Source organism: Epinephelus moara, chromosome 4 (assembly GCF_006386435.1).
Source record: "Epinephelus moara isolate mb chromosome 4, YSFRI_EMoa_1.0, whole genome shotgun sequence".
Lineage (NCBI taxonomy): Eukaryota > Metazoa > Chordata > Actinopteri > Perciformes > Serranidae > Epinephelus > Epinephelus moara.
Window position 1 is genome coordinate 36,013,430 of NC_065509.1, and position 17,740 is coordinate 36,031,169.

Consider the following 17,740-nt stretch of genomic DNA (forward strand, 5'->3'; position numbering starts at 1 on the left):
CCAACACTCACTTTAAATTGTTATTATGTCTGTGAGGCAGCCATATGCTCTTTATCAGACAGCCAGACGTTGATGAGACTGACATTTCATTTTATGCAAAGCCGCATTAAGGTCCACTGTGGAATCTAGGAAATGAACAGAAGGATTTCGGAGCCTTTGTGGTTGTTTTTTTAATGGAAATTACATTTAGCAGGTTAACTAATGAACTCCAGGAAGACCTGAGGGACAGTGAGCTTTGATGGGCTGTCAGGTAAATTATGGCTGAAACCAACAATTATATTCCTTATGGTCTGATCTTTTGATTAATCTTTGACCTGTGAAATGTCAGAAAATAGTGATGAAGCAATTTTCAGAGTCCCGAGGGCTGCAAGTCAGGATCGTTTTTATTATCGATTCATCTGTCTTCTACTTTAACAATTAATTGATAAATTGTTTGGTCTATAAATTGTCAGAAAATGGTGAAAAATGACCATCTCAGCTTCTTAAAGGCCAAGATCATGTCTTTGAATGTCTGGTTTTTGTCAGTTCAACCCAAGTGTTCAGTTTAGTAAGATAGGAAACAGAGAAAAGCAGGAAATCTCTATATTTTAGAGGCTGAAAACAGCAATTTCAGTTAATTTTGCATCAAAAGTTACTTTGGCGATTAGTCAGAATAGTTGGTGATTTTAATAAACACCTCAAAAACAAAAGCAAAAAAATCTAATTTATAGACAAAAAAAGTGAGAAACTATGATGAACTACATTTTACTTGAACATGATTGAACAAATTAATCAGTGTCGGCCCATTATCAAATAATTGACAAATCTTTTTAGCTGTACTTTAGTTACATAGTTATGACTACATTTAAATTTATGACATTTCCGCTACCATAAGGGATGATTTTTACTTAAAGAGTAACTTAGGTATTTGTCAGTCTGGACCCTATTTTCCCATATTTTTGTGTCTGAGTGACTATTTGAGACAACAGTTTTCAAACTTGGTCCAGTATTGAGCGAGAGTTATGCAGTCGGCAGCAGCGAGACAGACTGCACTGTAACACTCGGGGCATTTGTGCAGCGCCAGTTTGCATCCAATAAAAATGCTTGTTTTTGCCACTGACAGGCTTGTGTTTTAAGTGTCTGGCAACATTATTGAAAGTATCCCTAGCAGGGTTGCAACTGTATCAGATTTTTAGGGTACGACAGCTGTCTCAGAAAACATTGTGGTTTCGCAGTATTACAGAATCTATATTATCAGTCAGAATGACCCTTAAAGGAATGAAAACGGAAGGGTTATTGTTGGTTAAACAAACGTTTTATGGCTTAATTTGAAACTTGAAACCATTTTGTTAATGGAAGTATGTGTGAAAAGTCTCCCCTTAGAAAATAAGTAAGATAAAGGGGAGATACAACGTCCAGTTGCTTTTTCCCCCCCAATTTCGTAGACAAGCAAATGTATACGTTATGATGACCGTCAACTTTTATGTCATGGTATACCTTGAAACCAATATATCGCTGCATATTGATGGTTCATATCGATGGACCTGTTTGTTAAAAATATAGGGAAATATGAAAGAAAAGCAGCTCAATTTAAAAGTGTCAGCATCTTCAGGATTTATCATTCATCAGTCGATCAACAGACAGTTACTTACAACTTCGATAGTTGATTTCTAAATGTTGCTCTTTGTCTTATGTGATAAGAAACAGCATATCTTAAGGTTTTGAGGGTGTCACTGTATTTTGTATGTCTTTATAGAGCAAAACATTTTTCGTTTCATGGCAGGCTGTGATGAAGATATTCGTTAGTTGCAGCCTTAGTATCTTATTTAAGACTGGTCGTGTCCCAGCAGGTCCCCAGATGCATGTATGGTTCAAATAGTGGCCCCAGATGGCTCCTCCACTTGGTATGCCATATAGTACCTTCCATAGGTTAGAGAGCAGCAGGGGGTAGGGGGCACGACAGAGATGGCCCCTTTTGGCCTCGTGTGTGTGCGTGCGTCTGCTGGTGTGGACGCTGAGACATTATCTAGCCAGTGTCATCTGAGGAATGCAAGCCTCACCCCGTCCTGACACACAAGACGGCCCCCTCCGCTGTCACGGTAACAGGATCCAGGAATACCGACGCATCACTGAATGAGGGGTCGCTGGCGTAGAAAGGCAAACCTGGAAAAGGTCAGGACTTCAAAAAAGGAATGTTGTGGATCGTGTTGCGGCGCAGGGCTGCAGAAAAATGAATGAATGGCTGAGTTAATGAATAAATGTTTTTGCTAATTGCAGAAGATTATGTTTTAAAAAGAAATATGTTGCAATGTGCTTTAAAATGAAAAAATGTTTGGCATTAGAATCTCTTTTTTTGCTTTGCACTGAATGAAAGAATATAGAAAATCAACATGTCCACACATTTTGCAGTTCAAACAGAATTTATCTCTGGTTTTCTTTAATCACGATCGTGTCTCTAATGAGCTGTTTTTGCATACCACATCCTCATTGTTTGATTCCAACCTTGAAGCGGCCACAGTAAAGTTCAGAGGGTGAAGGTATGGAGTGAAAAGCTCCGCCCCGCAGTGACAAGTGAGCAATTGTTATGAAACTAGGTCGTCCTCGCTCCCAAGTCGCGGGGGATTAATTTGTGCTTTTCGCAGCTATTTTCTGAAACAGAACGACAACAAATCCTCCTCGTACAAAGTGCCGTGATTAGAAACGGCCATTCCCTCTCTGGCTGCCAGGGATCAAGGTCGTAAGCATCTTAGACAGGGATGGTGTAATGAGCCGGCTGGTAGAAAGATGCAGCCTGTTTCCTGAACGCAGCCTCTCGCAGACTGGGAAACTGCAGTTGTCAATGCTGCAGTTTTAATGTGATGTTTTAATTATTTTCAATCACAAGTCAAGATTTTCCTGAAGTTTTTTTGCACGTTATCAGCACTTCTCAGTCCCACGGTCCTGTTCTCATTTAGTTACAGACCAGGGAAAGTTTTTTTCTCTCTCTCTCTCTCTCTACAGTTTCTTATATTTGAATCAACAGACGTCAGAGCACAGTCCTCTGCAGACAGAAGGAAGCATCGCAATTTGCCGAATTTCACAATCCACCAGTGAGATGTTACTCAGTGTGAAAACTCATTCAGACAAGTTCTTTACAAGTTGCCTGGCAGAGCTGACAGAAGTGCATATGCCGCACAGTAGGCGGCCACCCTAGTTTCCCTCTCACTCTCTCTGTTCTCCTCTCTGTTGGCTTAAGAGTAGTAGTGGAGTTGGCAGACAGGCTTTTGTTTTAAGTGTACGGATGCACACAGATGCATGATGCACATTTTTTATTTGTTTTGGACATTTTAGAGGCTCGTTAAAAAAGGATGATAAATACTGAAACTAACTCTTCATTGTAGCCTCGGGTAAATTGTGTTAAAGGTCCAGTGTGTAGGATCTAGGGGGATATATTGACAGAAATCGAATATGATATAATAAGTACGTTTTCTTTAGTATATCATCACCTAAAAAATAAAAACTGTTAAGTCTTTCTTAGCCTAGAATGAGTTGTATATTGACATAGGGAGCAGTGCAGTCCACCATGTTGCACCATCATGTTTCTACAGTAGCCCAGACAGGACCAAACACTTTTCTGCACCGGCCACTGTAGTAAACAGCCCCTCTGGGATGAGCAGCATCAGAAAAACGCTGATTTTTTTAACGTGAAACTGCTTTATTCAGTGTTTTTACTGGTAAATCACCAGGTCTGGTTGTCGTGGAGAGGAGGAGACCTCTGCAGATAATTCAGCTCCTGGTAAAAAACCTCCTGAACGTCTGGATCTTAAGTTAATCAGGAAAAAAGGTGAGCTCATAATAGCAGGTGCTGGGCTAGTGGCCCATCTTTAACAAGCCAAACCGCATCAGATAAACACTGCTTCATTCAGTCTTTTTACAAGTTTAAATCACGTTTTTTTTTTTTTGGAGACAAAGAGACCTATGTGGATAATCGGGTCCTGGTAAAAACCTCCTGAACAATAAACATAAAAGGAATCCTAACTGGGAGTTCACGCTTGGCATATGGGAGATGTTTCAGTGGTTGCAGTCTGCAATCCTCACCACTTGATGCCACTAAGTCCTACACACTGCTCCTTTAAAACGATGATTTTGATTTATACTTCATGTGAAACAATTTCTTGATGAATCAGTTGATGTAAAATGAATCTGCAACAGTTATTTCATTCCTTGTTTGGGTTGTTTTATCTTGCAAATATTTGCTGACTCCAACAACCAAATAATAACAAATACACCCTGACATGTTGGTGAGGAAGAAAAAATAAATTCTCCAGACTGAAATGTTGCTTTAGCTTTAAAGCAAGGGCCCCATTTATTCAATTAAAGCATGATGGTGACAGTTAGATGCTACTTTGCAAGCCATGTGTGGCACTGCAGGGAGCCACCACAGGGTACACACCGACACCTGAATTGTAACCACAAAATATAATATGGAGCTATCAAGGCCACAGAAAGTAGCAGACGATTCCTCCTCCCCAGCCACTAACACATTCAGTACATCACCGTGCTCTGAAAGCTCTCATAGGCACAAGGGCGGAGAAAAAGGGGAGACCATAAATAGTGTGTCATGCCTTTCTCTTTTTATGCAGCATAGTGCAGTGTTAACTCCTGCGCATTACAGAAACTGTCTGCAGAACAAGGCCCTCCCTTACAGATAAAAACACCTCCACTGATGCTTTTTCAGGTGAACATGTTTCACAGCCCGGCCAGAAATTCAAAAATGCGTACAGTAATCGATGGAAGGATTTCCTTGACAGTAGTCGGATAAGCGTGAGGCTTGCATGCACAAATGCAGACGGCTGGAGATGTTAATGTCGACAAAGGAGACACGATCATTGATTTACTCTGCTGGGTGACTCAGTGAGGGCAGCGCGTCAGTGAAACAGCCACTGTGTGTCTGGTTTTATGGGGTTATAACACTTAATCGCCTGTTGTTCCTACACAATATAAAAACATAACCTCGTGCTTCATCAGTCCCTCGACACACATTAACACATCAGTCTAACACGCTGCTGATTTGTGATCGCAGACAGGTGAAATTTACAGTTGTTGAATTACAAAGCAGGTGATTGTTGATTCAAACTGGACTCGCAGATGTGTTGAAATACTGCTATCTGATCATCCATCAGATACAGAGCCAGCTTAGGTCATCACTAACGTCCTTCACCTCCCTACCTGAGACTCCTTTGTTTATCTCTCCCACAGCATCCCATTGTTTTTGAAAGGTTGCAGCCCTTTTCTTTGATGTCTGTCTACAGTGGGGTGATAGATGCATGCAGAGGTCTGCTATCTGCACTCAGCCAGAGCCAAATGAATAAATGGATTGACCATTTGTGCCACAGTGAAAGGGCCCGACCAGAGGAAAGCTTCCTATCTGGCAAGCAGACACTGCGGTGTGAAGAGATAAGGAAAGCGGAGGCTCTTCCTAACCGTATTTTAAGGTGACCCAGGCCTGTTGAATGAATCAGGACACGTACTGAAAATACAGTTTTGGCAACTAGTTGGATAGTCGATTGATCATTTTGAGTCATTTATGACGCAAAATGCTAGTGTGAATGAAAAAATTCAACTTTTTTTTTTTTGTTGGTTAACAAAACAAGTAATTTAAATTTGTTGACATTGACATTTCAAAGATAAACCAATCAGAAAATAATGAAAATAATTGTTTTTTGCAGCCGAATCTTTGAGGTAGAGTCATATCAACATATATTCATGGTATTCTGGTGTCTGAAACACTCATTTGCGAAAACCATGTCACAAAAGATTAATTCTTAGATGCATTTTAGTATTTTTTTTTTAGATTTTATTAAGTCACAGTTGGCTGAATAATCGATTAGCCGATTGACAGAAAAGTAAGTGGCAGCTGTTTTTAAAGTTGATTAATCATTTGGGTCTTGAAGTCCAGAAAAAGTACAAAACACACTTGAATTTAAGCTTCTCAAATGTGACTATTTGCTGTTTTTCTTTGTCAGATGTAGCAATAAATTGAATATTTTGGTTTCTAGATTGTTAGTCAGATGAAAAAAGCAAATCGAAGAGGGCGGCACGGTGATGGTTAGCATTGTCCCCGTCATCTGACGGTTAATGGCCTCTTTGTTTTGCGTTTCCCTCTTGCTACTAGCTGCTTGCTAATTCCTGCTATCAGCTGTTTCCTGTTTATCCACCGCCAGTGGGTCGCACGTGTGGCGTCATCAACAGCTCCTCCCACCTGTCTTCAACAGCCCCTCCCGTTACGGAAGGCCGCCTCGGTCTGTTTAAACTAAAAGGGTTCCGCCAATATGACTACCCTACGAGGCGGAAAAGTGGGCACCTTGGATCAACTCGCCAACCCGGCTCTGTGTGTCTAAACGCTCGCAGCTTGCCGGCAAAATGGCCCAACATTCGCCAAAAATCTGGCAGTGTGAAAGGGGCTTATGTGTCTGCCAGGGTGTACCCCGCCTCTCACCCAATGTCAGCTGGGATAAGCTCCAGCACACCCGCAACTCCTAACAGGATAAGCGGTTACGGAAAATGAATGAATATTTTTATAATTAATTAATCATTTGGGTCTTTCAGTCCAGTAAAAATGCAAAACACTTTAATTTCACCTTCTCAATTGTGGCTATTTGTTGTTTTTCTTTGTCAGATTTAGCAATAGATTTAATAACCTAAGGTTTTTAGAGTGTTGGTCAAATAAAACAGCAAATTGAAGACATTATCGAGGCTTCTGATAAATTGTAAATGCCATTTTTATCACTGTTTTGTGCAATTGTATCGACTAATTGATTAATCAATTGATAAAGAACATAATCAGCAGATTAATTGATTACAATCTTTGCAGTGTTGTTTAGATTCAAACCAAGCCAGTCCTTAGCATTAGCATGTCTGGTATCATGCACAGTGATGAATATTTTAAATACAACAAGAACTACTCCTTGTGTCATAGTTCATGTCAAAAAGTTGGTATGCGACAAAACAAACCGCATTCTCCTTCTTCATTCTAGGTCACTGATCTCTCCTTTTACACCAGGTATCATTTCACATAAACTGTAATTGTTTCCACCGCAGCCTTCTGTTTGCCCGTAAGTCTCAATGAACACAATGCAGGAAAAACATCACAACTTCCTTGACCTCCCTTTGCCCACTGAATGCTTCGCCACTCAACAGGCTGGCACCCACCCAACACTGCACCCTCTCCCTCTGGGACCCAACATAATGGGTGGAAAATGGAGGATGTCTAAGTCTGTGTGTGTTTTCGGGCCCCAAACGGGGAACACAAAGCCTGCTGTTGTTTTAATTTGTATCCAGGGGAGGAAATGCCTCCACTTGTTTGGCTGCATTGCACTGCTACCATCTGTCTCACACACCAAGGTGTAAAGGGATGACATATTGAGTTGCATCGAGGAAATAACCGGGGTAGTTTACAAAGAGGCTCGATTGACAGTATGCAACTGGTATGCGAGGAATGTCATTCGTAGTTTTGAACAAACAGCTTTGAAGTGTCCATGAGGTTTTATCAAGAACAGTATGTTGGTATGTTTTTCCTCGCTGGGAGCCACCTGTGTTCCTGGAAGGATTATGTTGGAGGAGGAAGGCGTGGGGATTAGATGGTGTTACTGGTGTAGCCTGGGAGTTTGAGCTTCCCATAAAAAGCCCAAAAGCCAGCAGTTTTTAAAAAGTGAACAAGCGTTGTCTTTATTCAGCAGCGCACACACAATGAGCATAATTTGTCTGGATGCAGCCTTCATCAGCATGTCCTAGTTTCTGCTACCCACTACTCTTGGTCTGATCTCCTTCCTCTCTCTGTTCTATGGGAGACTGTTGTGAATGAGCATGAGGCAGGCATCACCTAAGTGATGTTGAAAGCGCAGATCAAACACCCTTTGCTTTTGATCTCTACTAAGAGGCTAAAGCATGAAAATCAGCTGCGAGAATAATTCCATGTAAGGGCTTTTGTTTTTTGAACGCTAAATGAATTGCACAACACAAAAAAAGCCTTCATTGAAGCTGCGATGGTTTTGTTATGATTTAACAATCCTGTCCGTGTCTTCAAACCGTCATGTATCTTCTCCCTGTGCACTTTGTGGTGATTGTGTTTGGCTGCGTCTGAAAGGAGGCCAGAAAGAGAAAAAGAAAAGAAAATCAGACCGGAAAATGTAGGGCCCAGGGAGCGGAAAAGATGGGGTCCTTTACATTCTTTCCATACAGTCAATATGAAATATTTGAGACTGAAGCCACAATTGATGGTTCTGCATATTTCTCCCTGTGAGGCTGCTGTTTGAGTGGCGCTGTTTTATTCACCGTGATGTCACTGTGGGAAGAGGGGAAAAGGAACCTGCAGCACTGCCACCTAGTGGTGACCTTCTGACTGGATCGTTAGATACTTTCTGCTGAAGAAGGGAGTTTCTTCTTTCCACAAAGTTGATCTGAGACTAGCAATCATGTATATGCATACTTAATGTATGAATACTTTTGTTTTCTTTTGAGTTTAACATCAGGTTTCAGGTTTTTGAAGTCTTTGAGTGAGGTTTAAGGGGAATGAGTTTGAAGTTAATAGTGAAGGAGTAATATCACAGGTCTGACAAAGCTTGTAGCACACTAAAAGACATGTAAATCAGGGCCTCTCTATTAAAAGAAATGTTGATTACTGTGCCAGTTATTTTCCTGATTAGTCAAAAAATCATTTTGTCTCCTTCAGTGTCTTCATAATGCTTGATTTGTCCCACCAAACCAGCAAATATTCAAATTTTTGTGTCATTTTTTGGCTTTAAAACCGTGTAATTAATCATGTCAAAATAGTTGGCACATATTTTTCCGCCTATCAAGTAATTAATCGACATTCAGATAATCTCCTGCTCAAATAACGTCTTCTATTAACCTGAATGGTCACCTTCATATTCAGGTGATTGCCCTTGGACCTGTTAGTTTGCATTAATTTTTAACTTTCTGTAAATCATTTAGACATTTTAACACATTGGCCTCTGCAGTTTAGCAGAAACGCGTGTCATCAGTTGTCATTGTGCTGTGGCATTTATCCAAAACATTGTTAATCGATGCTGTAGTTCCTCAGTAACCCAGTAGGTGGTGGTGTGTGTCTGAGCATTGCCTCCGCTGAACCACTGCTCCTGTGCTGTGCTGTTTCAGTGACCACAGACACTTTGAGCATACGGATTTGGTTAGTGAGGATATCACTGTGTGATGTAACAGGGCCAGGCAGCCCCGAGGACAGTTTCTTTCTCTCTCTCTGTCCGCTTCATAAAGGCCAAACCCAAATAACAAAAGAATTTATACTGACGTCAGGGGACAGAGACTCAGTCGTGTAGTTTCGTAACACAGTTTGGACTCAGAGCCTGTAGTAATGTGTCACATGTTTGTGGACAATTAGATTTGTATGCTTATTTGTAACAGGTGGTGATTTCACTACACTTTTTCCAACTGTTGAGTGCGGAGTTTTTCCATTTAGTTGTTCCTGATGAAAACCTCTGAATTTAACCTTTAAATTGAATTTAAATACTGAGCAAATAGGCAAAGCATTCTGGGTGTGTTGTCTTTGTGTGTTAGTTATTTGCTTGCTGATGTTGTTTATTCTGTTAATCCAAGGTCATGTGTAGCTGAGTTTCATGCATCCTTTGTTGTGTGTTATGTGCATGAAAATATTACAAATAATAATCACATTTGTCAGATTTTTACTCACCAGTCAGATGCTACAGTTCATATTGTATACGTGCTGTTTCTAGTTAGTGTTTCATAAGAAGAGGTCTTAAATTAAATTACACATTAGTCTGTAGTTGCTGGACTAAAAAAAAGTAGATTTAGTTGTGTTACAGACGTTTTTATTGATTAATGTCCATTTCTTTAATCAGCTTTAAGGGAACATTCACCCAAAAATCAAAAATATTTTTTTTTTCCTTTTCCTGTAGTGCTATTTATCAATCTAAATTGTTTTGCCGAGTGTTGGAGATATTGGCCGTAGAAATGTCTGCCTTCTCTCCAGTAAAATGGAACAAGAACAAGAACAAATGCCAAAAAAAGTACATTTAAAAAACTGAACAGCAATGTCTCTTTCCAGATATCATGACACGCTTACCCAAGATAATCCACAGACCTTGTTGTGAGCAGTTTCATATAGGAACTATTTTCCTTTTACCAAACTACACCCACAAACCATATCACCATGCAGAAGAAAGCTAGCTAATGTAACAGCTCAGCTACAAAGGACGACATTGATATTTACATCTTAAGGTGTCTCAAGCCAATCTGTCCTTATACAACGGTTTGTGTGATATCTTACAAAAATGCACATCCAACGAATTAGTGCCCCATAAATTACGTTATGTACTTAGCGTAAAGTTACGCACTTAAAGGTAGATTTACGTAGGTTAGGTTTAGTCAAGTAAAGTTATGTAGGTTGGGTTTAGGAGAAGAAACATGGCGACAACGTACCTTAACTCAAAGCTACTTGTTTTCACACAGTCCTTGATATAATCAAACAGACCTTGTTGTAGGCAATTTCATGTAGGAACTATTTTCTGTCTACCGAACTACACCTGCCAACCATATTACTGTGCAGAAGGGAGTGTGCATCCACTCATGGAAGAGAGGGTTTAATTTGGTAGAAAGAAAATAGTTCCTGCATGAAGCTGCTCACAACAAGGTCTGTGGATTATCTTGAGTAACCACATCATGATTTCTGGAAAGAGACATTGCTGTTGAGTTTTTCAAATGTATTTTTTTTGGCATCTAGTTCCATTATATTGGAGAGAAGGCAGACATCTCTACAGCTGATATCTCCAACACTCTGCACCTCACACCTTAACAATCTAAAATGATAAATAGCGCTAAAGGTAAGAGGAAAAATATGTATTTTTGATTTAGGGGTGAACTGTCCCTTTAAACTAACCTCAGTAAGGCTTCTAACGCTGGTGTGGTTCTGGCACTTTGTCCCCCACCGACGCAGACATTGGGACACCAACCCAGCACAGAGTGTTATTCAGCGTTTGTGGTCAACATTTCATAAAAATTTCAATAAGCTTATGATTGCAGCTCTCGGAAACATAACTCCGAGACAGGGTGGCATTCTGTGTGGTTCCATGTGTGTGTTTGTGTCTGGCGGGGGTCTTAACACAGAGTCCCCGTTGTCCCTCCCCTCTGCTGTCGCCACATCTACCTCCAGTTGCCGCCGACAAAGGCATCCCAGTAGCTGCAACCAGCATCGCAACACACACACACACACACACACACACACACACACACACACACACACACACACACACACACACACATTCAGTGCCCCAGTGTGCACCAATAGACAGTGGAGTAGCTGTACTGGCTGCCAGCTCTCAGAGAGGGCCACTTTGTTTCACCTCTGACTTGGATTCACGCCAAACAATCCGAGAGTCGCTCACTGGGTCACTTGATGAAGTAATTGAATGGGGAGTTTATAGTTGTGCAGTGTAGTTCCTTTATTTTTTTCTCTGCGAGGTGCTTTATTGCTTTCTAGTCCAGTGGTCAGTCGCACAAATCACTGTCACTGTCTTTGTAAAAGCTTTTCTGTTGTATGAGTAGCCAGTTTGTCCACTGCAGAATGAATGATCAGTATTTTAAGCATCTGTGCGACTACATAATCATTACCGGACTGTGTTTGAGTGGGTTTTAGTTGACACGTTTTGCTTACTGGAATTGAGCAGGAGTGTGGAAACATTAAGGTAGTTAGAAAGATAGTTGCTTGATTAAAAATCAATTGACATTTCTGATAATCAATTGATCTTAAAATAATTTATGAAGAAAAAATACCACGGTTTCATTGGTTTTGGTCTTGTAAATTTTAGTAATGGCTGCTTTTCTTTGTGTCACACCATCAAAAAATAAGTATCAGCCGTGTCAAGGATTGTGCCATGTGATAATGTGCAGTGAGCAGGTCATTATTGTGAATTGAACCCCACATGGTGATGCAGGACTTGAATCGGGTCTTGAATCACCAGGTAGGGCATCTTTTTAAAATCTTGACCAGTTTATTGTGCATTATCCCCCTTATTAAACACCTACACAGGAGAGAAATCAAGAATTTGACACAAAATACTGAAATTTAAAATTATTTTTTGGATTTAAAAATGATTTTATTGCTTCATCTACTGGAACTGCTTCCATAGCAACAGTCTGTTATTCATAGCAACGGTCTGCTCTTCAGAAATAACAGACCGAAGAACGCCATAATTAACCAATCAGAATCAGGTAATAAGAAAGCCGAGTAATTACATATTATCGTCAGATTGTTGATTAGCATCATTCCACAGAAATTAAACAGTCTTGCGTGGTTTAAGTCGTCTCCATGGTAACCAGAGACTTCTTCTTTCCATGGTGCTGACATGAAAAATATTTTGGTTCTGTAAATGTCTGCTGTCAGTCAGCCTGGTGAAGGCAGTTTGGCCGGCTGCCGTCCTCTCAGCTTTCCAGGAGCTGACAAACGGTTACCACTGTGGACAGAGATGCTGAATGCAGGTCGAAGTCAGTGTGGATTTACAACTATTATCTCCATGCCGATGATAGTAACGCTAGCAATCATGCAGCCCAACAAAATATGACTCCTGTAACATAACAAATTCTCCATGTGCACGTGTGACGAGTGACACTTTTTTCTATCGAAAATTCATCATCATTTCTGTCGAGTGACACTCATAATGTGTTGCGCATCCTTTTATGAATCAGGCTTAACATCTCTACATGCAGATACTGATATTTTTTGCCACTTTTTTCACATGTGAACACAACATTTACATACGATCACCTTATAAAACTGATATGGTGACAGTGTTGCAAGCAGTTCCCTGTTCATACAGCCAAAATATCTGGCTTGTTAGCTGCTAAATGCTCCACTATGTTTATGAGGTATTCACTAACTTTGTCTGTCTGCTGTTTGGTGCTGAGCGATTTGTGCTCAGTGGGTTTATCAGAGCTTTTTCACTGAAACCAGCTGCATGTTGTGGCTGAAAAGAGGTTGATGTGGTTAGAGTGAATCAAATCAGTTACAGTGACAGTTGTGGGCCGTAAAACCAAAACAAGAGTGCATAGTAATTTCATGCATCATTCATATTACACATATTGATTGTAGCTGCTTTAAAGCTCTAGCTCTATGCTCCTGTGTCTGACAATACTTTTCCTCTGTTCCTCAGGACCTGGAGATTGTCTACTCGTATCTCCATGGGATGGAGGCCTTGTCGAACCTGCGAGAGCACCAGCTGAGGTTTGTGTCTGCACACACACACTCCTGGCACTTCATTAACATATCTTACAGCTTGATATTCCAATCACATGAATTTCAAATGCAAATTAAAACACTGACAACTCCTCAGTGTCTGCTCCATATAACGGTTGTAGTCAGGGGTGGAAAATTAACACGGAGCCAGCAGCCAAATGCTGGTGAAATTCGTCTGGTTTTCTAATCCAGCAGCCACTCTGCCCTACAACCACTCGTCGGCTGGAATTATTTTACTCACTGAAAAGTAAATCTGCTGCTAAAAAGGCAAAATGACTGAAATTCAGCTTTCACTGTGACTGGCACATGTAAAAATACATTTTCCCGATTGGTCTAAAACGTCTAAAGCACAGTATTTTAAGCATGGTTAATGCCATGTAATGCCAGTAATGGTTGGGCTTATCACTTCTTAAGGTAATAGGTGATAGGATCTGTTGGTGCTCGTAGGTGTTACACATTAAATGTATACTATGCAGGATTGTTGGTTACTGTTTGGCTGTTTCGGTGTGGTACCTGTGGAACCAAAAGTAACCCTTCAGACATGGTACCTAAACCATTGCGTTTCCACCGCAAACCGTACCCTTAAATGTGGGCGGGGTTGTTGTCACTTACAGCCTCGTCCAGCACTCGCTGTATTTCCTCATTACCGGTGACACCAATGGAAGTCTGCACCTCGTTCATCGTCCACAGAAGGAGGCTGCATGCCGACATTTTCTGAACAAAATAAAACAGGCTGCAGTGAGTGTCCGTCCGCTTTTGACCCAATCAACAGACTGCAGTGTTCACAGCTCCACCTTTTAGTACCAGATCTGTGTGCTAGGTACCCCAACAGAGAGAAGACCAAAAATAGGGACGTTACGGAACAGTTCATTGGTACCATCCACAACTTTTCACAGTGCGAACGAAAAAAAAGCGTACTGAACTGGACTATACCGTACTGCTCTGTGGAAACAGGCCTGCTGCTTACGGTCTGGCACCTGGTTGCTAACTTTTTCTCAAGTCCTGACCTCACCTGAGCGCTGTCGGGGTACACACCCATAAACGTCCCCAACACAGACAGTAAGAAGGAAATGAGAAAACTGAGAAAATGGGCCATAAGTGATGATTGAGAGGGATTACTTCTATATGAGTCTGAAAAACACAATTCGACAATCACGCCAATGTTATGCAGCATTTGGTGAAGTAAGCAGAGATTTAAAAGCAGACAGGGATTGACCTCCACCCCAAACTCCATTTTCTGTATTTCCTGATGGTGTGTTAACAACTTTAATATCTTTGGATTCTGGATTGCTTGCGCAAAAAAAGAAGAAAGCAATTTAAATACGTCACCTTTGGCTTTCCCCATTAGTTTCAGACTTTTTACCGTTTCCTGTATCAAAGTAATCAATAGTTAAAGCCCAGATTTCAGCTCTCACTATTTTGTTTACACTCAGATTACATATCTGACTCTAGACCTCTTTTTAGACTATAAACATCACACCATATGGAGCCGTTCTCTCTATTGAAGCAGTTTTTTTTTAAATAAGACTGGAAAGACAAGTGTGTCTCTCCATAAAAAGCTCAAATCTGCCTGTAACGACCCTGATGTGAAAACACCGTTCTGATCTCCAAAGGTGATGTTGCCTTTCTGCTCTCCTGTCACCATGTCAGCCTTCCAGTCTTTTCTGTCTGGCGCAGCCTCTCCAAACACTGCATGTCAGAAGTCTGTTCCCAGCATGCCTTGTGTGCATACATGTGGATTATACTGGCGACGGAACAATGTAGCAGTACATGACCCGCGAGCTGGAACATTCCACTGTGTGACCCCTGAGAGGCCTCCCACCCTACAGTAACCCTTCTCCCTCCTCCCCTGTGCGGATCCTGAGGAATGTCCCCGTGGTCCCACAGACCATTCACCACTCCTGCCAACTTTGCTTTTCCCAACTTCAAAAAAAAAAAAAAGAAATACAATTCCCAGCCAGCGATAGACATCCCACTAACTATGGGATTAAGTTATAGTTCTTTTTTTTCCTCCACATTTCATCTGGGAGGAATGTGTTGTTTTTCCTCTGTAGTTCCTTTTCACAGCGACTTGTTTTTTAGAGCCAGGATTGTTTTGTGTTTTTTTCGGTCGTTGTGCAATGGGGGGCTGCATCACGACGGCCGCCCCCAGCTATTTTTGAAGGCTTTTGTGTTTTGATCAGCTACTGTTTACTATACAGTAGTTGCCTGTCTGTAAAGTTGAGCAGGCATCGTGGGAAAGCCTGATATGGAGGACTTTTTCACACTTTTTGTTGAAGAAAAACGGGTTTGATTTCAAAATCATAGATGTGTGATATGAAAAATGTGAGCCATTATTTACCCTTAGAAAAGAACTGAGCGAGGAAAACAGTAGAGTCAAATCTTTGGTTGAATAGCGATAGTACTTTTAAGTCATTGTTTATTTGTAGATGCTAATATGAAGAAAAACACAATACTTAACTGATGAAAACAGTGGGAGCACAAAGTGAGTCAGTGTCATACTGACACAGAGTAACCTCATCTGACTTGAATAAAAAACACTTCACTTTCAGGAGCAGAGGCGTAAACAGTCTTGTGACTCGAAGGTGAATTGTTCAAACCCCAAACTTTAAAAATCTGTCATGGTGCAGTGAATGAGTGATTGTTTCCAATCCTTTCATCAGTGCTGTCGTCAACAGCGAACAATAAAAGTGACTATGAATCACAAAAATAAAATCAAAATGTTTCACAACAGTACGATGAAATATTACAAACAAACACAACAAAACAAAATTTTACGTCAAAAATAAAACCCTAAGAGCTGACAATGCAAGATTACCCAAAACAAAAGACAGCTTTAAAAGATTGATCTCACAAAAGCCAAGAAAGTTTGGCCCTCTGAAATAAAGAGAGAGGGTTGTATACAGTTCACAGGCATTAAAACTAAAAGCAGCATCACCAGATTTTATAAGGAACATCTAAAAGAAAGGCAGTGGAAGATCTGAGACTTGTAGCTGGAACATAAAGAAAGACGGTAATATTTGTCCATAAAATAGTTACCAAGCACACTGCATGTCATATCAGAATATTACCAGCAAAAGTGCAGTTGAGTTAAAAGTAGAGACATGTATCTGAAACTTTAGCAGTAAATGTCAGATTTTGGTTTGGGCCCTTTGCAATAAAAGATCAAAGGCTTCAGCAGGGCTGTAACAAACTTAAATATTCACCATGAGAAATTCATTGTAGACGAGGCAGAACAACCGACTGCCCCTCTAGCAGTTGCTTCAATAGACCATAACACAATGCAGTCAGAAGATCGTCACGCTGTGCTGTTAAAGGAATACTTCACCCCCCAAAATGACCATTTAAAATTCAATTACTGAACCTATCTCAGATGTCTCTGATGAACGAAGAATCCAAAAATGGAGAAAATTCTTGATGAATTGAAGTCATAGGGGTTTGTGTTTAACAACAGCAAAGGTATATCAAAACATAATTTTACAAACTCTTCACACAACCAGAGTAGTATTATCCAAGTCTCATTTTTTCAGTTGTATGTTCAGTACTTCAAAAACAGGTCGTGCTTTCCGATGGGGAACTGAACTAAAATGACGCTTATCTGTGCTCTCTTAAAAACCAGACTATATTGACATTGTCATTTTACCTCGATGAACACAGGAGCTGCTGGTTTACCTCTGCCTCCATCAGTTGTTCGTGTTCATGTGTGACTTTGCTGAATGCAAACTACCCTTTAAAACACCAAAGTCACACAATAACACCAACTAGCTAACTGACTGAGGCAACGGTAAACCAGCAGCCCCCATTTTCAGCAAGGTAAAATTATTGTTTTTGTCTATAGCGTCTGACTTTGGAGAGAGTCTAGATTAAGTTTCACTCTTCGTTCAGTTCCCCATCGGGAAGAGCTGTCTGTTTGAGAAGTACTGATACAACTGGATAAATTATACCTGGAATATACTGCACAGTTTTTGTGTTTTCTGATATAGTTTTGCTGTTTAGTTTTACTCACTCTTTGATGATCCAGGGTGCTTCAGTTGGTTGTTGTTGTTGTTGAGTTGCAAGATGACGCTGTGAACTGATTGTCTTGACTTTCACATTCATTAAATTAAAACAAAAATCCCCAAACAATCATTCCTCAAAAAAGCTGGCCTTTACAAAAACAAAGTTCAAACCAATGGTGTATTAAAGGACTTCATCAAATAATAATAACTAAGGTTAACCCATCATTAACACATCGGCTTAAGACTGTAACCCCGTGGTGCCTTCCACGCTCCAAACTCAATTCAACACACCTGCCTTTAATTAGGTTCCTGAGATGCCGGGTCAGATGGCACGTTAGAGTAACTCAAAGAAGTAATGGTAACTAAGGACTTGCTAGAAATGCAACTTGCAAACAACTTGTATCAGGGTAATAACACTTAAAATATATACAGTGGTGTGAAAAAGTGTTTGCCCCCTTCCTGATTTCTTACTTTTTTGCATGTTTTCCGCACTTAAATG

At 40.6% G+C, this 17,740-nt stretch overlaps 1 protein-coding gene across 9 annotated transcripts in view; it reads left to right on the forward strand.

Moving 5' to 3' along the window:
- rapgef2b (Rap guanine nucleotide exchange factor 2b) overlaps positions 1 to 17,740 on the forward strand; it is a 152,806-nt gene that overhangs the window by 25,030 nt on the left and 110,036 nt on the right. For all 9 annotated transcript variants that reach the window (XM_050042457.1, XM_050042459.1, XM_050042464.1 and 6 more), the window contains exon 2: positions 13,161 to 13,231. In XM_050042457.1, coding sequence (XP_049898414.1) covers positions 13,161 to 13,231 — 71 coding nt within the window. The remainder of the gene's footprint in view (positions 1 to 13,160; positions 13,232 to 17,740) is intronic.